The 24,371-nt window shown below is 43.1% G+C and overlaps 1 protein-coding gene across 1 annotated transcript in view; it reads right to left on the bottom strand.

The window, feature by feature from the left end:
- The window catches only part of RASA3 (RAS p21 protein activator 3), a 126,807-nt gene that overhangs the window by 61,271 nt on the left and 41,165 nt on the right, over positions 1-24,371 (bottom strand). Inside the window, exons 2-4 of the mRNA XM_081858081.1 lie at positions 18,865-18,982; positions 8,709-8,812; positions 2,368-2,462 (exon numbers count right to left, since the gene is read on the bottom strand). Of these exons, the coding sequence (XP_081714207.1) occupies positions 2,368-2,462; positions 8,709-8,812; positions 18,865-18,982 (317 nt within the window). The remainder of the gene's footprint in view (positions 1-2,367; positions 2,463-8,708; positions 8,813-18,864; positions 18,983-24,371) is intronic.

Below are 24,371 nucleotides of genomic sequence, written 5' to 3'. Positions count from 1 at the left end.
ATAAACAGCACAGAAATAGTACTGCGTTTATAATTAGGATTTGGAGCCTAACTAGAATTTTAAACACAAAACATTTGTGACAAGACACAAGAGCTTGAGTTATAAATAGCCAGCGGTCTCCTGGAAAGTAACACTGGACAAACAATTCCCACAGCTTCAATATGTTGAGATGGTACAGCAAATATCAACAGTGACATGGGCTGTATAAATATTGGCTCACTCCACATGATAAAGAGAAATCTGCATTTCCCACAGGAAGCAAACATTAGCACTGTCTGGGTCTGTTTGTGTGCCCGTGCATGAGCATGTGTGTGTTTAACTACTGCTCTTAAAATTATCTGAGGCCAATATCCAGTATCATTTCATGTGCACTGAAAAAAGGTAAAGGTAAAGGACCCCTGGACGGTTAAGTCCAGTCAAAGACGACTATGGGGTATGGCACTCATCTCGCTTTCAGGCCGAGGGAGAAGGCGTTTGTCCACAGAAAGCTTTTTGGGTCATGTGGCCAGCATGACTAAACTGCTTCTGGTGCAATAGAACACCGTGATGGAAACCAGAGCACACGGAAACGCCGTTTACCTTCCCGCCACAGTGGTACCTATTTATCTCCTTGCACTGGCGTGCTTTCAAACTGCTAGGTTGGCAGAAGCTGGGACAGAGCACTCCGTTGCGGGGATTTGAACCACCAACCTTTTGATTGGCAAGCCCAAGAGGCTCAGTGGTTTAGACCACTAATTACCCCCTCACACACTTTTCACAGCCTTTTTGAACAAGTAACCTACATAGCTGATTAGTAGTTACTCATTTACATAATGCCACCAATAAACATGGCACTTTAAGAGTAACATAAGGGGGAAGAGGGGAGTTCCTTAGAACTTCCCCTCAAAATTTCAGCTTCTAGAGAGGTTCTTGCAATTTTGAGCAGGGACCACTGTGTTGCTCTGGTTGTACTCAAACCTAAAACGACACTTCCAGAAGATGGCATTGGGCAGTGCCTGCTCAGTCTCTCGACCTTTTGGCTGCAGAGTGCCACTGTGGTTTAATTCTGTCCCCAACAGTGTTTAGCATCTATAATATGGAACTGACGGACCAGTCATTACAGGCTTTGGAGTGAGAGGTCATCAGTGTACCAGTTATATCCGGCTCTATTTCTCTGTACAGAGTCGGACGAGGCTGTGCAGGTCTTGAACCAATGCTTGGTTTGGTGAGAGTGAATCCTGATTAAGACAAAGGCCCTGTGGGTAGGTAGTTCCCAGATCTGGGACTTGAGGAGGCTGCTGTCTGTCCTGGATGGGGTTGAGCTCCCTCTGAAGCCACAGGTCTGGTAGTCTGGACGTGCTCCTACAGCAGGAGTGGGGACTCCTTGGCCCTCCAGATGTTGTTGAGCTATAACTTCCATCACCCCTGATGACAGGCCATACTTGCTGGGGTTGATGAGACTAGTAACATCTGGAGGGCTAAAGGTTCCCCACATGTATCTTCAATCTTTTCAGACCCAGGTCCCACTTTTAACCATTTGGGGACCCATTTCTTAGTCTTTTGCCATATATTTGCAAGGTGGCCGTGCTCCTATTGTGACCCACCTTGGATCAAGCCATGACCCAGCTATGGGTCCCAACCCATCAGTTGAAGACTTGTGTGTTAAGAGGCTTCTCCTGTGAGTCAGGTCTACCAGGGGAGCTCTCTTGCCAGTAGACTCTTATAGCAGTAGCTGAGGTCTGCTATATGCAAGGGAGAGCCTTCTTAATTATGGTGCCCCAGTTTTAGAATCCCTTCCCCTTCGTGATATGGCTTCTAACTGTTCATTTTAGATGAAGGCCCTGGTTATGCCCAGTCTTCTTCTGGTGGAATACCAGTATTGGTATTTTTAAAGTTGGCAGCTCATCTTGTACCTGCCTTGTTTATAGTAACTGTCTTGTGCATCTGAAACTGTTTTCCTTGCAACCTGCTTTGAAACTGCCGTGCAATGAAAAGCAGGTAAGAAATGCTTTAAATAAGGAAATTATTCTACATAATAATGAAGATTAGTTGCAGACTGCAGCAGCTATTTAACAAAAGCAAGCACACAATGTTATCAGAAGCAGTGTACGATTTCCTCTTTCCACGCAGAAGGAAATATGGTTGTTTGTGCAGATACCACTACCAGATTAATATATGTTTCTTACAACATTTTATAAAATTAACTTCTTGGAGCTAGTCTGCACAGAACTGCTATTATGCAGAGAGCACTTGAGACACCCTACAAATAATCCCTACCTGCTGTTCTCAACTAAAAAAATAAAGGGATCCAAAAGCTATTCCATTTGAACTGCTAAGCTCACAATCACTGGGCAGCTTATGATATAGCAACAAAAGAAACAATCTTACCTGTACTTCTGAATCAGCATCAACATGTTGCAGCTGAAACCAGGTGTCTCTGTTATGGTACTTTTGCAAATCTTCTTTCAATATTGCTACTTTTCCTGAAAACACATCAAATTATAAAATATCATGCTGAGTACATATAGGCATCTCAATATACATTTCAGGGGAAATGTTCAGTTCAGAAAAACAACTGCACCAGTCTTCTACGGACAGGACATACCGTATTTTCCCGTGTATAAGATGCCCCCATGTAAAAGACGACCCCTATTTTTTTAGCCCCAAATCAAGAAATAAATATTTTAAACACCAAACAGAACAATTTTTTTATTTTATTAAATATTCAAAACACTGGTATATTTAGTACCGTATAATTTAACATCAAACAGAACAGCTTCACCAATATATTTAGTATCGTAATTACAGTAGGTAATATTTTTTTTATTCTGGGGGGCTAGTCAGCATCGGGACGCAGGTGGCGCTGTGGTCTAAACCACAGAGCCTAGGGCTTCCCGACTGGAAGGTTGGCGGTTCGAATCCCCGCAACGGGGTGAACTCCCTTTGTTCAGTCCCAGCTCCTGCCAACCTAGCAGTTTGAAAGCACATCAAAGTGCAAGTAGATAAATAGATACCACTCCGGTGGGAAGGTAAACGGCGTTTCCGTGAGCTGCTCTGGTTTGCCAGAAGCGGCTTAGTCATGCTGGCCACATGACCCAGAAGCTGTACGCCGGCTCCCTCGGCCTATAGAGCGAGATGAGAGCGCAACCCCAGAGTCGTCAGCGACTGGACCTAACTAATGGTAAGGGGTACCTTTTTTTTTTTGTCAGCATTAAGGTAAGAACTGGAGCAGTGCTGGTACGGAGCCGGGCAGCAAGAGCGTGTCCCTGACGGCCGGGAACTGGTTGGCACCGCAATGCAAGAATCATAGCTAAAGAACCCTTTAAGAGGGAATTTGTATGCTGCAGAAGTCAAACTGCTTTTTTCTACTCCACTCTCAAACATCCAGGGGAGCGAACTGCACTCTGCCCCTTGGGCCCAAACGGTCTGCCTGCCGCCTCCCGCCAGCAGTAGGGAGGCCTCAGTGGTAGGAGGCAGGCAGACTCTGGAGGCCCCGTGGTGTACCCTGCCCCTATGGGCGGCTCGCCCCGCCCCAGGCGCCGGAGTGGATTCCTCTGCTGCTGTGAGGAGGTGCGACTGCCAGAGCTGCCTAAATGAGTGAATGGGGAGTCTGGGTAGTCAGGGGGCAGCTGAGGGAACCGGGTGGAAGGGACAGTGTCCGAAGTGGGGGCAGTTGGGGGGAGGAGTACCAGACCAGGGTTTGTCGTGAGGCCAATAGTGAGGGTAGGCTGGGGGAAAAGAATATGGATGGCGGCATGTATTTATTTATATATTTAATTGCAACATTCCGTGTATAAGAAGACCCCCAATTTTAAACTTTTGGGGGAAATTTCGCCTTATACGCGGGAAAATACGGTAACTTAAACACAGATTGTTTCTTACAGCTCTCTCTACACAGTTAACACTCCTTTATTTGGCAAGTTTCTCCCTGCTTTTAAAACTTATTTAGACGCTCTTATTTGTAAGAGTGTAATGTGTAATCTCATTGTATACAAGTTGTACAAGTGGCAATAAGGTATTTCAATCTGAAGCATTTTTTGTTGCTGACTTGACTTCCATCTAATGGTACTAGCATGACTGACAGCATTAATCAACCATGCTGTTACAATTCATTACAAATTTGTTCAAGATTCTAATATATAATATAAGCAAAGTTTAAAGGGAAGTTTTTTAAAAAGTTAATTGACATGGCTTCTTAGCCCAAACGTCAGGCTAGGGAACTAAGTTGAAGATAATTTTATTTTTGGCGGGGAAAGGCATAATCTTGCTATTGACACCACCTATTCCCAGGTCATGATTGTTTGGTGTTAATTTCAGGTTTAGCACTCTGCAAAGTTATGCATTCAGATATGCTGTACTTAAATTTCTTTTCCTTTATCATTCGCTTCCGTAAACGAATCTACATTTTACTATGGTCCGGAAGGGAAATGGTAAAAGAAAAAATAGAAAATAGAGCCAGCTTAGCATGATAAAACAAAAACCTAACTACGGTATGTCTGAAGAATTCCATATATAAAACGAAAGCAGGCGCTTCCACGATTTTGAAAATTTATTAGTCCAATTGAAGGTTCTGCCTCACTCAAGCTTAGGATTTTTCTTACGTGGAACCAAGGCATCTATAAACGTAGCAATGAGCTTTTCAGTTCCTATAGGTTTCCTACAAAAGCACAGGACCCAAGTCAACAGACAAATCTTATCAAGTGACAGGCCATGCTATCTATATTGGCAAGTACTGCATTCATGTGATAAGAAACCTGCCTGCAATAGCTGATCTGAGATAACCTTTTCACCATAAAACCAAGTGGAACGGATGTCACTTGAAAGAATATCCTTCTTTCTTCCTGAATTCTACTTTCCTTGGGTGTTCTTCTGTTTCATTTTTAAATCACAGATTTCAGAGGGTCTTGAAACCAAAGATCGTGTTTAAACAGGGTTTTGTTTTGTTTTTTAATTTTTGCTGTGCCAGGTTCCCCCCCCCCCCACTTTAGGTTTAAATTTGTTTTTGCCAAAAAGAACATAGCTTTTTCTTTTTAGCGGATGGGGCAATGTTCTAACCAATCCAAGAGGTCCATATTAAAAAGGGTGGAGGGAAGACTGCATAATATAGCTATATGGCAGTGAAATAATAATAATAATAATAGAATTTATATACCACCCTATACCTGGGGGTCTCAGGGTGGTTCACAGAATAAAATCAAGATATAAAACCACAAAATACATAATAAAAATAAAAAGAACAAGTCAATAGCTCCCCCCCAAAAAAACACATTTTAAAAGGGCAAAGGATGTAAATCAGATCAACCAAAGGCCAGCTTAAAAAGGAACGTTTTTGCCTGATGCCTAAAGATGTATAATGAAGGCACCAGGCAAACTTCCCTGGGGAGAGCATTCCACAAACAGGGAGCCACTGCAGAGAAGGCCCGTTCTCTTGAGGAGGAGGCGCACAAAGGAGGACCTCAGAAGATGATCTCAGGGTCCGGGTAGGTTCATATGGAAAGAGGCGGTCCTTGAGGTATTGCGGTCCTGAGCCGTTTAGGATGGTAGCTAGACATACCCAGTGATAATACCTTCAGAAACTGCATTTCTGCTAGATATCTTTTTGGATGCACAAAGCTGTCAGGATTTCGTAGAATTTCACAAGAGAATCACATGGCTATTTTCTCATAAATCAGCCACTGCATCAGCTCCTTTGAGATGCTGACAGGACATAATGCGCTATCACAGAGTCTGACCTGCAAGTTACAGTGATTGGGCTCTAGGGTTGACCCAACCAAACCAGACCGTGGATTTCCGACAATGCTGTCTTCCAGCACTTTAGAAGGCAGTTGCTACAACCAGTATCTTGTTGAACCCAGGCTCTATCATAAGCCAGTCTAAAAGTTATGGTGAAGAGAAAAGTCTCAAGTTTGGACTTAGGGGATTCCAACATGAATAAAAGCTTTAAATTCTAATTTGGCTCTCTGCTTTGTAAATTAGGCCAGAAATAATTGCATATCTGTCACATGAAGGACACCCAGTATAAGGATTCCTTTATTCCTTCAGAGAAGTGCTAAACAATCAGATGATGTAGCATGTTTCCTGTTTTCAACTGAAGGTCACAGATGCCAAACTGTTTATTGCAGCCCTGCTGAGAATTCTGTTATTTGGCTAATCTCTAGGTTTGGCCTGAGGTTCTTCTGAAGTCCCTTCCTGAAACACCTAAGTTTTATACTGATTTTCTCTTGAGCGGTTTGCCAGATTAATAAGGGGACATTCAAAATACATTCACATTTAAAGTTCCCGATGCCTAGGACTGATATAGATCTTTCTTTCTTTCTGTTCTAACACAATGGCCAAGTTCAGAAGTTCCAATCTTGACTTAACTCAAGATATGCACCAGTTTAATATGAAACAACATGAAGACACACTGCCCCTCCATTCACATGAGCAGCAAACCAACTCAGGACACCAAAGTTAATCATAGATCCCCATTACACATGAATGGGGAAACTATGATTAATGGCTTCCAAACAAAGCAGGAATATGGAAGTCAACTGTAAACCACAGTTTCATACTCTGGGCTTGCTTGCAAGCCATTAACCATAGTTTTGCAGTTCAGATGTAATGGGCAGCTATGGTTAGCTATGGTTTCCTGGCTCATGGAAAGGAAGGAAGGAAACAGCTGAAGGTGCCTGAAGCTTGCATGTTATCTCTATTTATGAAACCCAAGATTTTGACTATCTGAACATAGGCAGAGAAAACACACACACATCTTATTTTGGGGAACAAGAGCAGTTTTTAATATTTAGAATTTAAACAGAAGTTTGGGATCGCAGAGTGCTTTTTCCAATTTATCACATTACAATTCTCATGGGAGCTGAGAGGCTGGAGAAGCCAGTCATCAGTGGCATCTTGTTAGCTCTATATTAGAATAAGACTATTGGTGGTTCTAGCTCACTACTATCCACTCTCTCCAGCATGGCGTTCCAAGACTCAGGCAGATGCCTGCCCTGTTCCAATACATAATACCTCAGATTCTGGGAAATGAATCTAGAATCTTCAGCATGCAAAGTATAACTCTGTCGTAAGCTAAAATGATAATAATGTAATCTGTGCGATGGCTCTCCCATTCAAGTCTACTCTGAAAGTTGGCTATTGGTCATTAATGTCACAACATGACATAAACAGGGGGGGAGGGAGCTGGAAGAGGTTCACACATTGTGATCACACATTGCAGATAACAAAGTGACTATCTATTAAGTCCCTGTGAACACTTTGATAGCCACATTTCAAACTATTTTCCTGAAATAATGAAGAAATAATAATGGCATTTCTCCAAGCAACAATACATTACACAATTTGATCGCTGTCAAAATGCTGGTGTGATTTCCTCAAGACAGAACCACCTCCTTAAGGAAGGCATCTGAAACTCCACATCACAAATACACATTTGAAGTTGTTCTATAAATCAACAGCCTTCATTGTCAGGAAAATGAAAGCATATTGACAAATAGCACCATAAATTCCGGGTCATCCATCGTTATCTGTTCGCCAACCAGCTTCTCAATTTTTGGATTTGTCACTTATGTTGATGAAGCACAGGAAATGTGATCAAGTTGTGTTTGGGGGTTCCATGTCTGACTTTGTATTCCTCAGTATGCAAACCACACCACAATAAAACTGGGTGGGGTGGGGTGGGGGTTGGCAAAGAGATCAGAGAGGAAACAGGCAGCTCAGCTGACAGTCAATGAAGCGACACTGAATATTTCACTGTTCTCAAATTGTCTTTTAATGTGTTGGGTTTCCCAATAAATACAAAACTTCCTTAGACGGTAAGGGCAGGTTTTGATTTTGATGGGAAAAGGAAGCCTTTGCAAAATTTCACACAACGGGAAACAATTTTTAAAGATGCCTCCTACTGAAAAATTGCCCTATATCTGACATTAGGAACTTATGGGCCCTTATAAACCAACTCATTATGCTTGGTCATGGCAATAATTTTAGACACAATGCATTTTTACCTCTTTCATCCTGTTCCAGAATACTGAATGCTGATTTCTCTTTTGTTTTATAGTTTATGTTGCAATACCTGCTGCCTTCCTCCCACCACCCCCTCTCCAATTTGGTATCTTACAGGCTCCTCAAGTGCCAAAGCAGAATGTTCACACACAACCACCCCCATGCATTGCTTTACTATGAAAACACACAATGATTACAGAGCTGAATTTATAGTTTATTTAAGCTGTAAGGAGAATCAAATATTTCAATTACCAATTCTGAAAGTTTATGCTTATGAAAACAAGAGTTTAAAATCAAAGCATCCATTCGGCAATAAGCAGGGCTGACTAATCCCTTTATCCTTCTTAACAGATAAATTTAAACCGTGCAGTTAATAGCATGTTCAAGTAAATTCTTTCATTTTTTTTAAAAAAAAATGTGTTTTAAAGTTGTTTTTACGTCACACCGAAATAAGAAAAAATCTTGAACACCCTGGTTTTGAATGCACTTTTCTTCTTCTTTACCTCTATTATATAGAATTTTCTTTAAACCCACACAAGGCTACTTAAAACTCAACCATAATTAACAGCATGCTGAAATATTAATTGTACCCCTAAAAAGAATTCACAATCCTACTCATGTTCACTGCAACATGTAAGAAATGTCAGAATGCACAGAACTGCTCCTTCTGGGGAACAACTTGGAGGTTATAATTGAATTGAAAGTAACAAGGAAAAACCAACAACACATACCAATAATTGAATCCCTGCGGAAGACATCTCTATCAAAAATGTAAAATGACAGATGACGAAAACTTCGTGGAATTTCACAGTAGAAGTCTTCTCCATAAAAGGGACTGCGTAAAGCAAAAGAAAAAAATGAGAGTATTTAGAAACAGGAAATCAACAACGAAGTTCTGGTCTACGTAATGCAGTTGCCTGGTGATGATAAGCTACTCTTGCTGTACTCCCATTCCTCTCCCCCCCCCCCAATACATTTATCCCACTTGCTTCCCTATAGGCCATCAATGCACAAAGACCCCGCCCAGATCACCTGTATGCACAGGCATGGTATTGAAACGGCCATGCCTCTCTTCCCAACTACTTTGCATGTTTTAGCCAAGGGAGAGGGGGAAGCAGTATGCCCTGAATGCATTGCCTCCCACATCAGAAGCCAGCTGCATCTTCTCCATCATGCTTCGTCTTCCAAGTGAACCCAGCTGCCTTTCCATAGATGTTATGGAATACAGCATCCATGCAGGCTTATTCTTTGCGCTACTGCAAAGGCTGAGATGCAATGCAAAGCGATTTGAACTACACAATATCTTTTAATTATTAAAATATTACCTCCAGTAATTGTTTCTCAATGAAGAAAAACTGAAGACAAGAAAGAGGAATGCTTACACAACCAAAATTTGGCAACTGCAACATATCAGGCCACATCGAATGAGCCATATTCAATGTTCCACTGGTGCAATAGACTTCCATGGGTGCAATGGGGCTTCCCGTTTTGTTTTGTTTTGTTTTGTTTTGTTTTGTTTTGTTTTGTTTTGTTTTGTTTGAGAAACTTTGGCAGCCCCACTGCTCCCAGGGAACCCTACTGGATGCAACCTGAAGTGATGCATCACCACATATTTTATAATGATGCACAAGTGCTACATAGACAGAAGACAGGGCACAATCAGTTAGGTTTAGGAATCAGATAGAATTCAGGACAGACATAAAACTCCATCCAAACAAGAAAAATGTTAAGAGGCTCAAATGGCTTTCTCCCCTTGAATTCTACTAACTGAGGGCAGGGCAGGGAGACGGAGACCCCCAACCCAGAGTGATTATTCACAATTTTAATGTGAAATAATTGTGCAAAAGAAGACTACAAATAGCTACGCGCTATATGTTAGCAGCGCTTTGCTGCTAACATATTCCAACAATATGAGGCCCATCAATAAAACCAAATCATGAATCAGAAGCAGCTGTTGCGAGTCTGCAAATATGCATTTAAAGTAAACAAATTCTACTGAATAGGTTGTAAAAACTGGCCACATTTGGGCAACCCTATATGTCGGGTTTAAAAGACTGAGAGAAGAACAAGCCATTCGGCCACTCACATGTCCTCTGTAGAAACTATAGCCAACAGCTTTGGAATAAATAAGGCTATAAAAAGCCATGGTTTCAAGTTGGCATAATATCGTGACTTGTTCTGAAACCATGAAACACAATTTTCTGGTTAAGAAGAAAGGGGAATTATAATAATTATTGGTTTGTTCGCTCCTGTCACGAGGAGAGGAGTTGCTGGCAGGGTAAAGAGGTGTGTGCCTTGAGTATTCGCCAAAGATTGCCAAATGCAGCTCTGCGGGCTGGGAATTCCACCATTGAGGGGCTACCACACAGAACATCATCTTCCATGTCACATACATTCCAACTTCTAAGGGTGGCAGAACTAACCCCTCTGCTGATCTTACCACCCCAGAGATAGGGAAGGAGGTGGTCTCTCAGGTATTTGGGGCCTAAGTTGTCCTAAAATATATCCCAACAATTTACAGTATAAACAACCTGAATATTATCTGTAAAGCATTGATAACAGTCAATAAGTTGGAATCATGTTATTGCACATTGGAGTGGGGGGCGGGGCACAGCATATATATTTTTTCTGGCTTCTAGGTTGTTACAGATTTTACAATGATTATATTCACTTGTTTGAAAAGTTATGCAGCAGAACTGTAAAGAAATGATAACTAGCACTCATTGGGCACAAACTCACATTAACTTGTTTCTGGGAAAATCCCTAAAATTACTGGATGTTCAATGGAATTTAAAAGCGCCTAGCTTTCGCTGCATCATGCCCTTAATTTTAAGCAATATTAATGACCTATCAAAACGAGACCTAGTTTAACATTTTATTTGTTTGCACCTTGATAATTCAAATTCATCTTTATCAGGATGAATGCACATTTCTGGGGCAGAATGTTAAATTTCAATTCACAATTTATTTATTCATCTATTCCCCAAGGAAAGGAAATGCACTGAAATGTGACATCTGCTTCGAAGACTGGATATAAGAATAAATGTCGGAATGTACGTTTGTGACATAAATGAAAATCAAAATCCACTTTATTTTCCATGTGTATATGGACAAGCAAATTAGCAGCAAGTGGAAGCCAGGAATTTTTGCAGGCTTATTTGCAAATCTGTCTTTAATTTGAAAGTTATTTCTCATCTTGATTGTGTCTGCTGCTCTTGCCAACAGCTGTCATTGCCATCATTCACAGAAACTGAAGGAGCTGTGGCTGGGAAAACAGTGAAAGGTTCTTTTCCCATTAAGTTTTTGTACCCTTTTTTTTTTTTAAATTGATGATCTAGCTTAATTGAAGTATTAGTCAGGTGCAATGATAGAAAACGATTAAATATGTGGGTGTAACAGTCTGCACTCCTTAACTGCAAACCTTGTCAGAGTTAATCTTCTAACCCCAGAAACATAATGAAATTTAGCAATTACAGGTAAATCCCACAATTGACTTCTTGACAGAGTCTATGGAATTACTCTCAGTAGTATGTGGCTTCTTGCGGCGCCTTAACCAAAATGGTTTAAGGAACTTAAAACTTTAATAACGCTTAAAACATTTCACATGACAAGCTCTCTCACAACATTCAGTCTCTCAGACAACAACCATTCACTCCGTTTAGGAGTCAAAAAACATTGCATCTAATTCTCAGCTAGAGATTTAAAAAGCAGACTTGATGTTTATTGTGTTACTCGTGTTTGGGATGGAAATGAGGAAGAAAAAATGTATATATATAGTGACTAATAATGGAGCATCCCAAATAGAATTGCTTACATGTGGATTTTAAATGTGCTTTTAAAACAAAGTCATTAAAATGCCACAGAAAATATTACATCCTCTGACTGGTCTACAATGTTTAGAAATGCCTGATTCATTCTCTTGGAACAAATGAAAAGTACTTCCTAGCAACTGTGAGCTACATGCAAATATAAAGGAAATTAACAGGGCTGTGGAAAAGGTGCCTTCAACTCAAAGTGTCTATGAGACACTTCCATTCATATACCCATGACCTCAGTCCAACTCCTGCTAGCGACTAAGCGGCTTCAGTTAGGGGTGCTGATCTATGGTAGAAATCGAGAGATGTATCCTGCCAATTCAACAGGTCTCAAATAAGATTCCTCATTGAAGTAGCAGCAGCAGCAGCACCCCCCGCAAAAAAGTACTCTCCCAAATTCAGGAAGGGCCCTCTGAGGTAGCATTCTTAAAGAGAACAAGGGGCTGCTTCGAGAAGTCATTTTTGCTTTTTCACTCCATGGACAAGCAAAACAAGGCCACTGAAGTTGCTGTAATGTTGAATCCTAGGTTCCCTACAAAACTGTCAACAGTCAGGCTGCGTCATTCTAAAGGGGAGGGGCATACAAGAATGAATAAAGAACATGAGTTTCACAAAAGATACGGCCAAAATTAGAGATGCATAAAGCTAAAGGGACCCCTGACCACTAAGTCCAGTCGCGAACGACTCTGGGGTTGTGGCGCTCATCTCGCTTAACTGGCCAAGGGAGCTGGCGTACAGCTTCCAGGTCATGTGGCCAGCATGACTAAGTCACTTCTGGCGAACCAGAGCAGTGCACAGAAATGCCGTTTACCTTACCGCCGGAGTGGTACCTATTTATCTACTTACACTTTGACGTGCTTTCGAACTGCTAGGTTGGCAGGAGCAGGGACCGGGAGCTCACCCCATCGCGGGGATTTGAACTGCCGACCTTCTGATCGGCAAGCCCAAGAGGCTCAGTGGTTTAGACCACAGCGCCATCCGCGTGACACTAGAAAAATATGACATCCCCATATTTGGCTGAAAAATGATTTTTAAAATTGCAAATATTTTTCCCCTAATCATGTTGAAGATCCTTGGGACAAGCAGGTCTTGGTGGGCAACGTTCCACCCCACGCTTGGAACACATTATTATTTTTTAAGAGCTGCAGATTTATTTGCTCCCAAGTCTCAGACACTGAGAGAAATGCCAGCATCCATTATTGTAAGGTGCAAAAGGCAGCCAACCTAGCATAGCCTGGAGGGAGGGAGGCCTGGCCTGGGCAGGTCTAGGAGCAGAATGGATGAAGCCAGCCTCCTCAAGGGGGCAGGGATTGCCTCAATGCTGCTGGACATCATTCAAACACCATTTACTTCTAATGCTCGCTACAACCCATCAAAATATCAAAGGACATGGTAGAATCTTTGAAGCTTTTCTTCTTTACTGAAACCGAAACCAATCCTATCAGTGGCCAAAAATATCTGTTCAGAGAATAAAATCCTTTAAATAATAATAATAAAAAACGCTCTTGAGTGAATTTACCTCTGGACTAGCTCCAGCAATGAACTCATGTCCTTCCCAGGAGAGTTTCATTATAAACTGGTTAACATTAATTTCTTGTGAGGAGGGAATTAATATCTTAAAAGAAATTTAGATCAAATGTGAGTGTTTTGAATTTTGCAGAAATGAGGTATTCATTTGAATTTTATTAGCAGCGTTCAACAGTAATGCAAGAGATAAAATGGCATGGTGCACCTATAGCAGCAAAACCCGGAAGCCTCCGTCTGCCCCAGCTGCAACAAAACATGTCTCTCCCCTATCTACAGCCACAGCAGGCGCTGTAACTCTCCAACAGTTCAACTTTACCCCCAAAGACACACTCTTCTATCGTCTCCCAAGACAGACGGATACTGACAACAATATAACTTGTAAATCCTAGTATTTTGAATATACTTTTGCTTTCAATACTATTTCTTCCCTGCTCATCCAGCTACTTTTGAATTCTGGATCGCCTCAGCACTTCCCATTGCAGAATGAATGAGAGAGAGTGAGAGTGAAAGAAAGAAAGAGAGAGAGAGAGAGAGAGAGAGAGAGAGCGCATACACATACACGCCCCCAGCCTTGGATAGCAGGACTGGAAAAATCTGAGGTGCTGAGGGGTTATAAAAAAGCAAGGCAGGATGACTATAAATTTATGAACTACAAAGTGTCTTGTGGCACATTAAAACAGTAAGAAATTTATTATGGCATAAGCTTTCATGGATTAGTTTAAGCATTTTCTCAGCTCTGAATAGTGATTGCTCCTAAATATTTGATAGTAGCTTCTGGGTATTTGAAATCTTTTCAGCCCTGTTGTGACACACTTTCATAAGCAGTTCACCCGTTGGGCATGATGGTCTGGTTCAGAGCCAAGTAGAACTAGTAGACAATACTTTCTCCAGTATTCTTCTTTTCGCCATAAGAGGACTGACCAGCTACAACGTGAAAGAATAAACACCTAGAGAATCAATTTCTGCAGAAGAACTTCACAACATGTGGCAATGTCGATAATTCATATGGGCAAATGTATACAGTGGTACCTCGGGTTACAGATGCTTCAGGTTACAGACGCTTCAGGTTACAGACTCCACTAACCCAGAAATATTACCTCGGGTTAAGAATTTTCCATCAGGATGAGAACAGAAATCGTGCAGCAGCGGCACGGCAGCAGCGGGAGGCCCCATCAGCTAAAGTGGTGCTTCAGGTTAAGAACAGTTTCAGGTTAAGAACGGACCCCCGGAACGAATTAAGTACTTAACCCGAGGTTCCACTGTATATGCTTATTCACAGGAGTTCAATATTTATGTATGATTCTACTTAACTTCCAGATTTGGTCCAAGCAGTTTATACAGCCAAAAAAAACAAAAAACAACCCCAGACTCTCAATGAAGGAAAGTCTAATTTTATATTATATTATTTGCAACTGGCTTGGCTGACCTATTAGGGATGCATTTCATTTGTTAAACCCATTTTCTTGGTTAAATCCATCTAGGAGAAGGAAAACTCTTGATCCTTAACCTCCACTTCCTTGCAGGTTATCTTCAGGAGAAGAACAGGCTAAGGCAGGGGTCGGCAAAGTTTTTGTGGCTTAGGCGGGTTCACGGTCCCGCACACGCTGCAGTGGGCCGGAGTGTGTGTGTGTGCGCACGCACGCATGCGCAAACACTATTTCTGGCGCTCCTTCCGGCGTGGAGGAGGTGTCCACAGCTTCCCATTGGCTGTAGGAGCTTCCTGCAGCCAATGGGAAGCTGGCTAGCATCGCAGAAGGAGGTCCCCGCTCTGTTCTGTGCTGGTTTCGCGCAGCGCACAGGAGCCAATCGAGCGGGGGTCCCTGAGCAGACGGCGGGGGTCCATGGGCCTTAGGTTGCTGACCCCTGGGCTAAGGAGTAAGTAAAGTAAAGGGACCCCTGACCATTAGGTTCAGTTGTGGCCGACTCTGGGGTTGCGGCGCTCATCTCACTTTATTGGCCAAGGGAGCCGGCGTACAGCTTCTGGGTCATGTGGCCAGCATGACTAAGCTGCTTCTGGCAAACCAAAGCAGCCCACAGAAACGCCGTTTACCTTCCCGCTGGAGCGGTACCTATTTATCTACTTGCACTTTGACGTGCTTATTAGCTGCTAGGTTGGCAGGAGCAGGGACCGAGCCACGGGAGCTCATCCCGTCGCAGGGATTCAAACCACCAAGCTTCTGATCAGCAAGCCCTAGGTTTAACCCACAGCGCCACCCGTGTCCCCTACACAAATCCAGAGTAGAGTCCCTAAGTCAATTGGATGGCTTCTTGTATGCCTCCTTCCAGCAACTCCTGCAGTCCAGCTAGTGCCAAATGTATTGCTTTCTTTTCCTTTGGACCATATCAGCAAGGCTGAGAGGGGGTTCGTGTCATCTGGGCAGCCCACGACCTCCATAAACACTTGCCCAGGCTTGTGCCCCGGTGTGGTCACTTAGGTGCTTCTAATGCAGTGGTTTGACTTCACCCCCAGAGGCACACTCCACACTCTTTAGACGGACCGATGGCTCTCGCTTCCGGCACCATGCAACATGGCTATCTGCCTACCTGCAAGTACTGAATAAGGATAACCTGATGCCACTACAGTGGTGCCTCGCAAGACGAAATTAATCCGTTCCGTGATTCTCTTCGTCTAGCGGTTTTTTCGTCTTGCGAAGCAAGCCCATTGACAGCTTAGTGGATTAGCGCTATTAGCGGTCTAGCGGCTTTTAGCGATCAGCTGAGAAGCGGCTTATCAGCAGCACAGCTGATAAGCGGCTTAGCGCTTAGGGAAAGGGCGGAAAAAAGCGGGGGGGGGGAACGCGGGAACTCGCAAGATTTTTTCGTCTTGCGAAGCAACCCCATAGAGAAATTCGTTTAGCGAAGCGCCTCCAAAACGGAAAACCCTTTCGTCTAGCGGGTTTTCCGTCTTGTGAGGCGTTCGTCTTGCGGGGCACCACTGTATGTACCTTAGAATCCAGGAAGGAGCAATGCAGATGGATGTAGCATTTATCTCTCCCATCTCCATTTTTTAAGGGTCTTGGATGGGATTTAGGGTGGGAAAGGGCTGAAAAAAACGTGGAATCTTCCCAGGGAAAATGTCAAACGTTTCCGGTCTGTACAACCCTACCCTTAATGACATTCGCAGCAGAATGTGCGTTCCTTAAAGCTTTGATTCCAATGGAGTGAAGAATGCCTAGATGTCTGCAATCTGCCCCAGTGAAGTGCGACATTAAGTAATTACCACTGGTCAGTCACGGCCAAAGTTCCTAAAGGAACTGGAGAACAGATGCAATTTCTGCTATCTGTCCAGGGTAAAACATGTTCTGCTTGAAGGTACCATTCCGCACCACCTTTTGAAGTCAATAATTGGTTAAGAGGTATGGACCGGAACAGATACCTGTGCTCATCACTCACTTACATCAACAGCTACAGAGAGAGAGGAATGGATCATGTGCTATTGTCAGCCTGCTGTGGAAAATTACTCTACAGTAGATAGTGGAAGGAAGCATGTATGTCCTCGAGCCACAAAAAGTTTTGCCTGCCTGTTAACTTGTTGTATAATTATTTACACACCAATAGCAACTTACAGGAAGCCTACAGCATTAAAAAAAAAAGATAGAACATGCTCCTGCTTCATGGAGCTTAGCATCCAACATAAGAAGAAAACATAAGCATCCAACATAAGAAGAGAGAGAAGAGTGGAAAGGGATGTGAACAAATATTCACATTATTTCATAGGGATGGAGATTCTCTTCTTTGATTCCTTAAATATAATGTTGAGCATGATGATCCAAATGGTCTCGCCGATGAGTAAACCTTTAACAAAACCTTTTGTTCCCTCTTACTGCACTTTGCAGAGACCTCTTAAACTCACTAAGGTTGTAATCCTGAGTGCGGCTAAATCAACAGGCCACAAGTTTGCTTAATTGCAGCCTAAATGCATTTCAGCAGTTTCTGCAAGTAGTGACAGACAACCTTAATCATCCTTTCCTTTTTGATTCCTCCACTCCACCCTTGCTTGAAAAGGAAAGGATGTTCATTCTCAGAAACTGGGTCAAGTCAGCACTGCATTCACCTGCTCTTGAGTGGTTCAAATTCTGTTGTGAGTGTCAGGTGTGGCCATCAAAAAAACTGAAGGGCAGACCCACTACCTTGTGCCCCACCTCTGCCTAATTCCATTTTCTCAGTGTCTTTCGCCACTCCCATTTCTCAGCTCACAAGAAGCTCAGGAGACAGAATGCATGTGAGAACTCAATCTGGGGGTTGTATTTTGGGCTGGGGAGTTAGAAGTGGGTGGGTGGGTGAGGCACAAGTGTAGCTGGGAGAGACAGAAAAATAAGCATCGTGGACAAGCCATTAGCAGTTGAGAAAGTTATCGCATTCATCATACTAAAGCAAAGTTAGATGAAACCTAGGGGAAATTGCTTCAATAAGGGGCAGAGGAGACATGTTGGTGAAAACTGCTGCCTCTGCTGTACACAGATTTCTGCAAAGGCTCTTACAGTACAATCCAGCACATGTCTACACGAAAGAATGCTTTGCTCTGTTCAGTGGGGCTTACTCTCAGATAAGTGTGCACAGGATTGCCACCTTGAGCTGTGCAAATTTGGTCATCCCTGCCCTCGCTAAGTTATTAGGAAAGGGTATGCTAGAGAGAAAGACATGATGCTTTGGGGGGGGGGGCAGGGGGAGAGAAAACATTCCCTGATCACATCTTGAGAGCTAAACGGGCTTTTGCTAGAAATAAGCACATCATGATTGCAGAGAAGCTACAACGCACCAGTTTAATGTTATAGGAATGTCTAAAAATAACATTCCGCCCCCCCTCTTCCCTCCACCCTCAAAGGACTTATTTTCTCAATAGGAAAGGGTTATTGGATTAGTCCAGCAAAGTGACGTCAATGAAGACAATAAACCCTCCTGTGGGCCATTTTAATGATCTTTGAAATGTAAAAATACGTGGAGCTTCATCCTCTGAGCAAGAGAGAAGGATTCAATTGACAAGAGAGTTAAGGATTCACTCCTACACCCATATACATGGGAATAAGATTCACTGAACTCAGCTGGACTTACCTCTGAGTAGACAACTATAGGAGTGCTCTGAAAAAACCTGAAGCATTTACTTGCAAGTTTCATGGTTTTTCGACAGAAAAAGTGAAACCGTAACCACTCGACTACACTTCCCTTTGTCATGTCTCTGGCAGCCCCCCTCCCAATACCCACAATCCACACTTTGGGTGGGGGGACACATTTGTAAAGGGGAACTTGTGACACACAAACAAGCTCCCCCCACCCCATGATGCAAAATTCTGTATAACCGGGTTCTATACATCTAGTTCAGCCCTACCAAATGGGTTTTCTACAGAAAATAACATTTTGTATGTGTGTCTTTACAAGGAAAAATACAAGATGCCAGGATTCTGAGATACTACTGGGCAATTTATACAAGTGACAGAAGCTTGATGCAGCTCTTCTCTAGAAAGCAAAATAAGATATCTTGAACTCCAAATAAATGTACAGTAGAAAACTGCTAGGATACTTTTAAATTCAAAATAAATGTTGTTACCATAGTGATTTCTCCACTATTTTGGTCCTGAAAACCTCTTCCTGGTCCAGGTTTACAGTACAGTAGCAATCCCTCATCTTGTTTGGCCCTGGATATGTAGGAAGATTTTTAGCTTCTCCTAAAAAGAAGAAGAGGAAAAGAATTAGGGAAATGTATTTGGAGAAACAATGCATGGTTAAATTTTGGAATTCTTAAAATGTTGTCCCACTTGCGGAAGCTGGGAGGCAATCATCACCTAAAGGAGATGCTTCTATTGCATATACCCGAGAACTTTTCAGGCTTTTACTCCTTTTAAATATACATTTGAAATACCTAGTATTGTGGTTCAGCTATGGGATTACAATGGGGACTTGGGTTTGGCCTCTTGTCTAAAACCCCTGAAGAGGTAACAACATTGGTAGGAGTGGAGTACAGTAAACCCACAAGTTACGCACTTTTACCTTCCATACATTCAGCTTTACATGCTTGGCAATTTAAAAAATAAAATAAAATAAAATTTAAAGGAAGTGGGCATTGAGGGAAGACTTTGGCAACTCCACCCACCATTGAACCCAATGGACTTTGACTACAGTGGTACCTCGGGTTAAGTACTTAATTCGTTCCGGTGGTCCGTTCTTAACCTGAAACGGTTCTTAACCTGAAGCACCACTTTAGCTAACGGGGCCTCCTGCTGCCGCCGCGCCGCCAGAGCACGATTTCTGTTCTTATCCTGAAGCAAAGTTCTTAACCTGAAGCACTATTTCTGGGTTAGCGGAGTCTGTAACCTGAAGTGTATGTAACCTGAAGTGTATGTAACCCGAGGTACCACTATTTATGCGAATTTGGAGCGATCCCCAGAACATAACCCCTGCGTAAGTACTTACTGTACTCACTTCACACACACACACACACACACACACACACACACAATCTCTGACCAGTTCAAACATTATCTAAGGCTCTATTGTGTCCCCTCCCCTTCACAGATGACAAAGCATACAAAGGTGGAAAGAAGTGAGCCTCTTTTTTTATCAAGTATCCATGTGGAGATATGCACTGTATTAGGTGCATAGTGAGACAGAGAAGGTACACACACACACACACACACACACACACACACACGGTAAAATCACATTTGACTGGGAACATAGAATACTGAGCATGTAATTTTAAAATGCCATCTCATTCTTAAAACTGCACCAGCTGAAAAAGCTGAAAAGCATCTTCATGTATGCGACAACGGCCGCGAGAGTTCTAATAGCACAAGGATGGAAGCCTGAAGAAACCCCAACTAAAGAATCATGGCAGCAAAAATTGATGGACTATGCAGAACTGGCAAAACTGACATATAAGCTACGAGACAAGGATAACTGCGACTTTAAAGATGAATGGGAACCCTTTACAAAGTATTTGAAGACGCAACAAAGCAAACTGGACTCCTTGGCTGGCTTTGAATAAACATTCACAAACTTTTTATTGATAATAATCAGCTAAATAGTTTGAGGATCTATACAACTGTGTAACATGCAGAAAACAGCATTCTTAGAGAAACCAAAGACTGGAACTGAGGGAAGTCGGGGGGGTTGGGGGGGAAATGTGGGGGAAAATAAGGATGATATGTTTCTGAATAATATGTTTTGTTTTAATTTTGAATAAAAAAAGTTTTAAAAAATAACAACTGCACCAGCTACCGCCCTAAACCGTTACTTTTGACAACTGCCAATACTAAGCTATCTGAACCGACAAAACCACACTCCTTTGCAAGTCTCAGCGCACACCATCTAGGAGTGTTCCACAGTGCAGCAGCTTCTCAAAGCAGCATCAACCACTCCTGCCACAGGAAAAAGTGTAAAAACGTGGATTTGTCCCACGTTTCATAGGGCTGGTGCCATTTTGCCTCCACAAGAACAAGGAGCCATAGCGCACCAGCTTCCATGTCAGAAAGGGTCCACTAATCAGTTTGGTGCAGTAGAAGTCAGAAGCCCGTTAGAAAACGAATTCAACTTTCCCTTTCACCCCTTAAAACTTGCAAATGGTTTTCTTCCAAGGAGAAGCCTTTTCGGCTCCCTTGAGGATTTCCAGAAGCAAGAGCTCTATGTTTTATTGTGTTTCTGCAGTAGAGAGAGAGATTATCATCAAGTGACACACAAAACCCAGAACACTCTCTCCTGATAAGATACCAGGGGATAGCAGTTTGTGAGCGGATGGGTGAATCTTATTTGCAACCACGTCTGAATGTGTTAGGATTCAGGTCTCCAATTGGAATCATTGAGATGGCAGGCATGGATCCACTCTATGCATCACCACCCAGTTTCAACGGAACTGGAGGAAGGAACTGGAGAGAGACTAGCAACAGCAGCCGATAACTACGACAATAGGCCCAAATAAGTCAAGCGATACTACCTAACTATGCACAATACCTGCTGTAGGCAAGGTGGGGAAAATGTATCTGGCTTGAATTTTAATGAGAAACTATCTATCTTGCAATTCTTGAGCTAATACCTCCTAATACCATTCCTTTTAGGTTCTACCCAAGACTGTAAGTCCTATTTGAGTGTTCTTTTTACTCACATGTAAGTAAACATAGGGGCGCGGGTGGCACTGTGGGTTAAACCACAGAGCCTAGGACTTGCCGATCAGAAGGTCGGCGGTTCGAATCCCCGTGACGGGGTGAGCTCCTGTTGCTCGGTCCCTGCTCCTGCCAACCTAGCAGTTCGAAAGCACGTCAAAGTGCAAGTAGATAAATAGGTACCCCTCCAGCGGGAAGGTAAACGGTGTTTCCGTGCGCTGCTCTGGTTTGCCAGAAGCGGCTTAGTCATGCTGGCTACATTTCCCGGAAGCTGTACGCCAGCTCCCTTGGCCAATAAAGCGAGATGAGCGCCGCAACCCCAGAGTCGGCCACAACTGGACCTAATGGTCAGGGGTCCCTTTACCTTTATGGGCATGCTGCCAAGCCCCGCCTCCTCCAGCACACCTCTTTTCCCCAGTCAGGGTTTTGGATTGCATGGGGAATTGCCACAAGTAGAGGAGGTTCCCTGCTTCAATGTTTACCCTCAAATTCCAGGAGAGTTGTAACATGGGATGAGGGTGACAGACTAGAGCTTGCTCCCCTCTTGCACTGATGTTTACATGCGAGTAACCCGAATGCCCACATAGGGCTTGCATTTGCTTAACTGTTTTGAGAATACGTTTCCATCCTATTCCCCAAAACATTTGAATGAGTCAATTCAAAAGGCCTATGTCAGGTGAATGCTTTCACGCTTTTCATCGCAAGCCTGAAACCAGAACATTAGTAAAAGAAAGAGATTAACTTTCTAACAAATGAGTGCATAAAAAAGGAAGTACCACGTCATCTTGAAAAACGAGACAGTCTTTTCAGTAATGTGTGGGAATTTGTCAGTTCTTCAGTGAGATATTCTTGAATGCTCAAACCATTTCCAGTTTCCATGGATTATTTTACAGTGATGCTCTGAAATCCTGGAGACCGCCGCCATTAATAAGACCGTCTCGCCATGCAGCGTGAACTGCATAGACGTTGCCTCAGGTGCTCTAGAAAATTTGAAACCAGTGCCCTAGTGTTGGTGAATGCCTTTCACATCAACTTATCTGCCACAGAACCTGTGTGCACTTGTAAAAAAACAAAAAACCTATGGCAGAGCGGCCCAACTTTTCGTACCAAGTGGAGCCACAAGAGTACTTTGACATGGAACCCACAGGTTGCACATGGCTTTGTTGCATGCTCAGGGGGCAAGGCAAAGATCTGACCCCACCTCTCTGCCCAAACCCACCTTCCCAAAGCCAGCTGAGGCACCAGTCTTTGGGAAGGAGAAGCAAGGCTCTGGCTGGACCCTAGAGCCTTCCAACCCCTTTCCCAAACTTGGGAAAGAACTGACTAGGTTTCGGGAAAAAGGAAGGAGGACTTTAGGACCCTGTCAGAGACATCACAATGGAGTGATATAAAAGCACAATCAATCAATTGACTAAACCCCTGTGACACAACTGCAACACACAAGCAAGTTCCTTACAAGCGAGGGAAAGGCATGTGCTTAAATGTTCTTAAAAGGTAAAGGGACCCCTGACAGTTAAGCCCAGTCACAGACGACTCTGGGGTTCAGGTGCTCATCTCGCTTTACAGGCCGAGGGAGCCGGTGTTTGTCCGCACACAGTTTTTCCGGGTCATATGGCCAGCTTGACTAAGCCCCTTCTAGCGCAATGAAAAACCGAAACCAGAGCAGCACACAGAAACACCGTTTACCTCCCCGCTGGAGCGGTACCTATTCATCTACTTGCACTTTTGGGGGTGTTTTCGAACTGCTAGGTTGGCAGGAGCTGGGACTGAGCAACAGGAGCTCACCAACTTCCGGCTCCATTTAAAAGCCTGGGTTCATATCCTATCCCGGGATGGATGGAGTGTAATTCAGGGAAGGGGGAGGGAGGAAGAGAATCATAGAATAGATATCCAAGAAGTGAATTCTCCTTATAAATCATTTTTTTATGAATAGCGGGCAAGGAGTTGGATTTTTATGTGTGTCATAGGAAGGCATGAAAGACAAACCCCTGTGTGGCGGAAGCCACACACTAAACCTCATAATTTAATCTACTTCACTACATAACAAGGTGCTGGCAGGCAATGCTCACATTAGGAACAGGTCAGTTGAAAATCTAGGGTTCTGGCTGCCGAATCAGTATGCAGATGGCTGTGTGCATGACCTGATTTAGAAACCTAATACTGCCTGCCTTTCAACAGTTAGAGGCTGTGTGTGTGTGTGTGTGTGTGTGTGTGCGCGCACATGCATCCATTCACACACATTAAGGATTTTTGCTCTATTTAATATCTAGAAATAAACCACCAGAGATAATCCCAGTTAAGGAAATGCACTAATTTTAATCACAACTCTTATTAAAATGAACCACCATTTTAATATGACAGCCATGGACAGCCAAGGGGGGAGGGGACAGGGAGGGGCAGCTGCCCCCCCATCAAAAAAATAAATAAAAATACATCGCTAACTGAGGTTCTGCTCCCCTCCAACAAAAGGCCTGCACCACCTAGCAAAAATCCTGGCTACGCCCATGATCACAGCCAATTGTATTTTACTTGCAAAGGTACACCTCCTGGAATGAAACAAAAAAGAACTGGGACCGGACAGCATTACATAGGATGTGAACCAAAGCAACATTAAAGCCAACATGCATAGATTTATTTTAAAATGAAGCACATGTGCATTATCTCTTCGTTTTGTTTTCTGTGGCAAGCCGCAGTGGGTTTTCCTTTCAATTCTGACTTAATGTTTCCTGCATGTGCAGTTGGGAATTGGCCCAAAGGAAGCAAAGGCAAGTAAGGGGGTGGGGGGTGAACTCTGGGCTGCTCAAGAAGTACAATCGCCTAATGTAACAGCATCGTATTCCTAGTAAATGAAATGAAATACTGCTTCTCGTGGTCTCCTCTAATGGAGCTCCTTTGCTATCCAAGTTCAGACATACGTGAACCAGTTAAACAACTTGGCTCCCCAGCCCCCTATTTTTAA

This window comes from Podarcis erhardii (assembly GCF_964252035.2).
Source record: "Podarcis erhardii genome assembly, chromosome: 4".
In the NCBI taxonomy this organism is placed as follows: Eukaryota; Metazoa; Chordata; class Lepidosauria; order Squamata; family Lacertidae; genus Podarcis; species Podarcis erhardii.
This window is presented reverse-complemented; position numbering and strand designations above follow the sequence as displayed.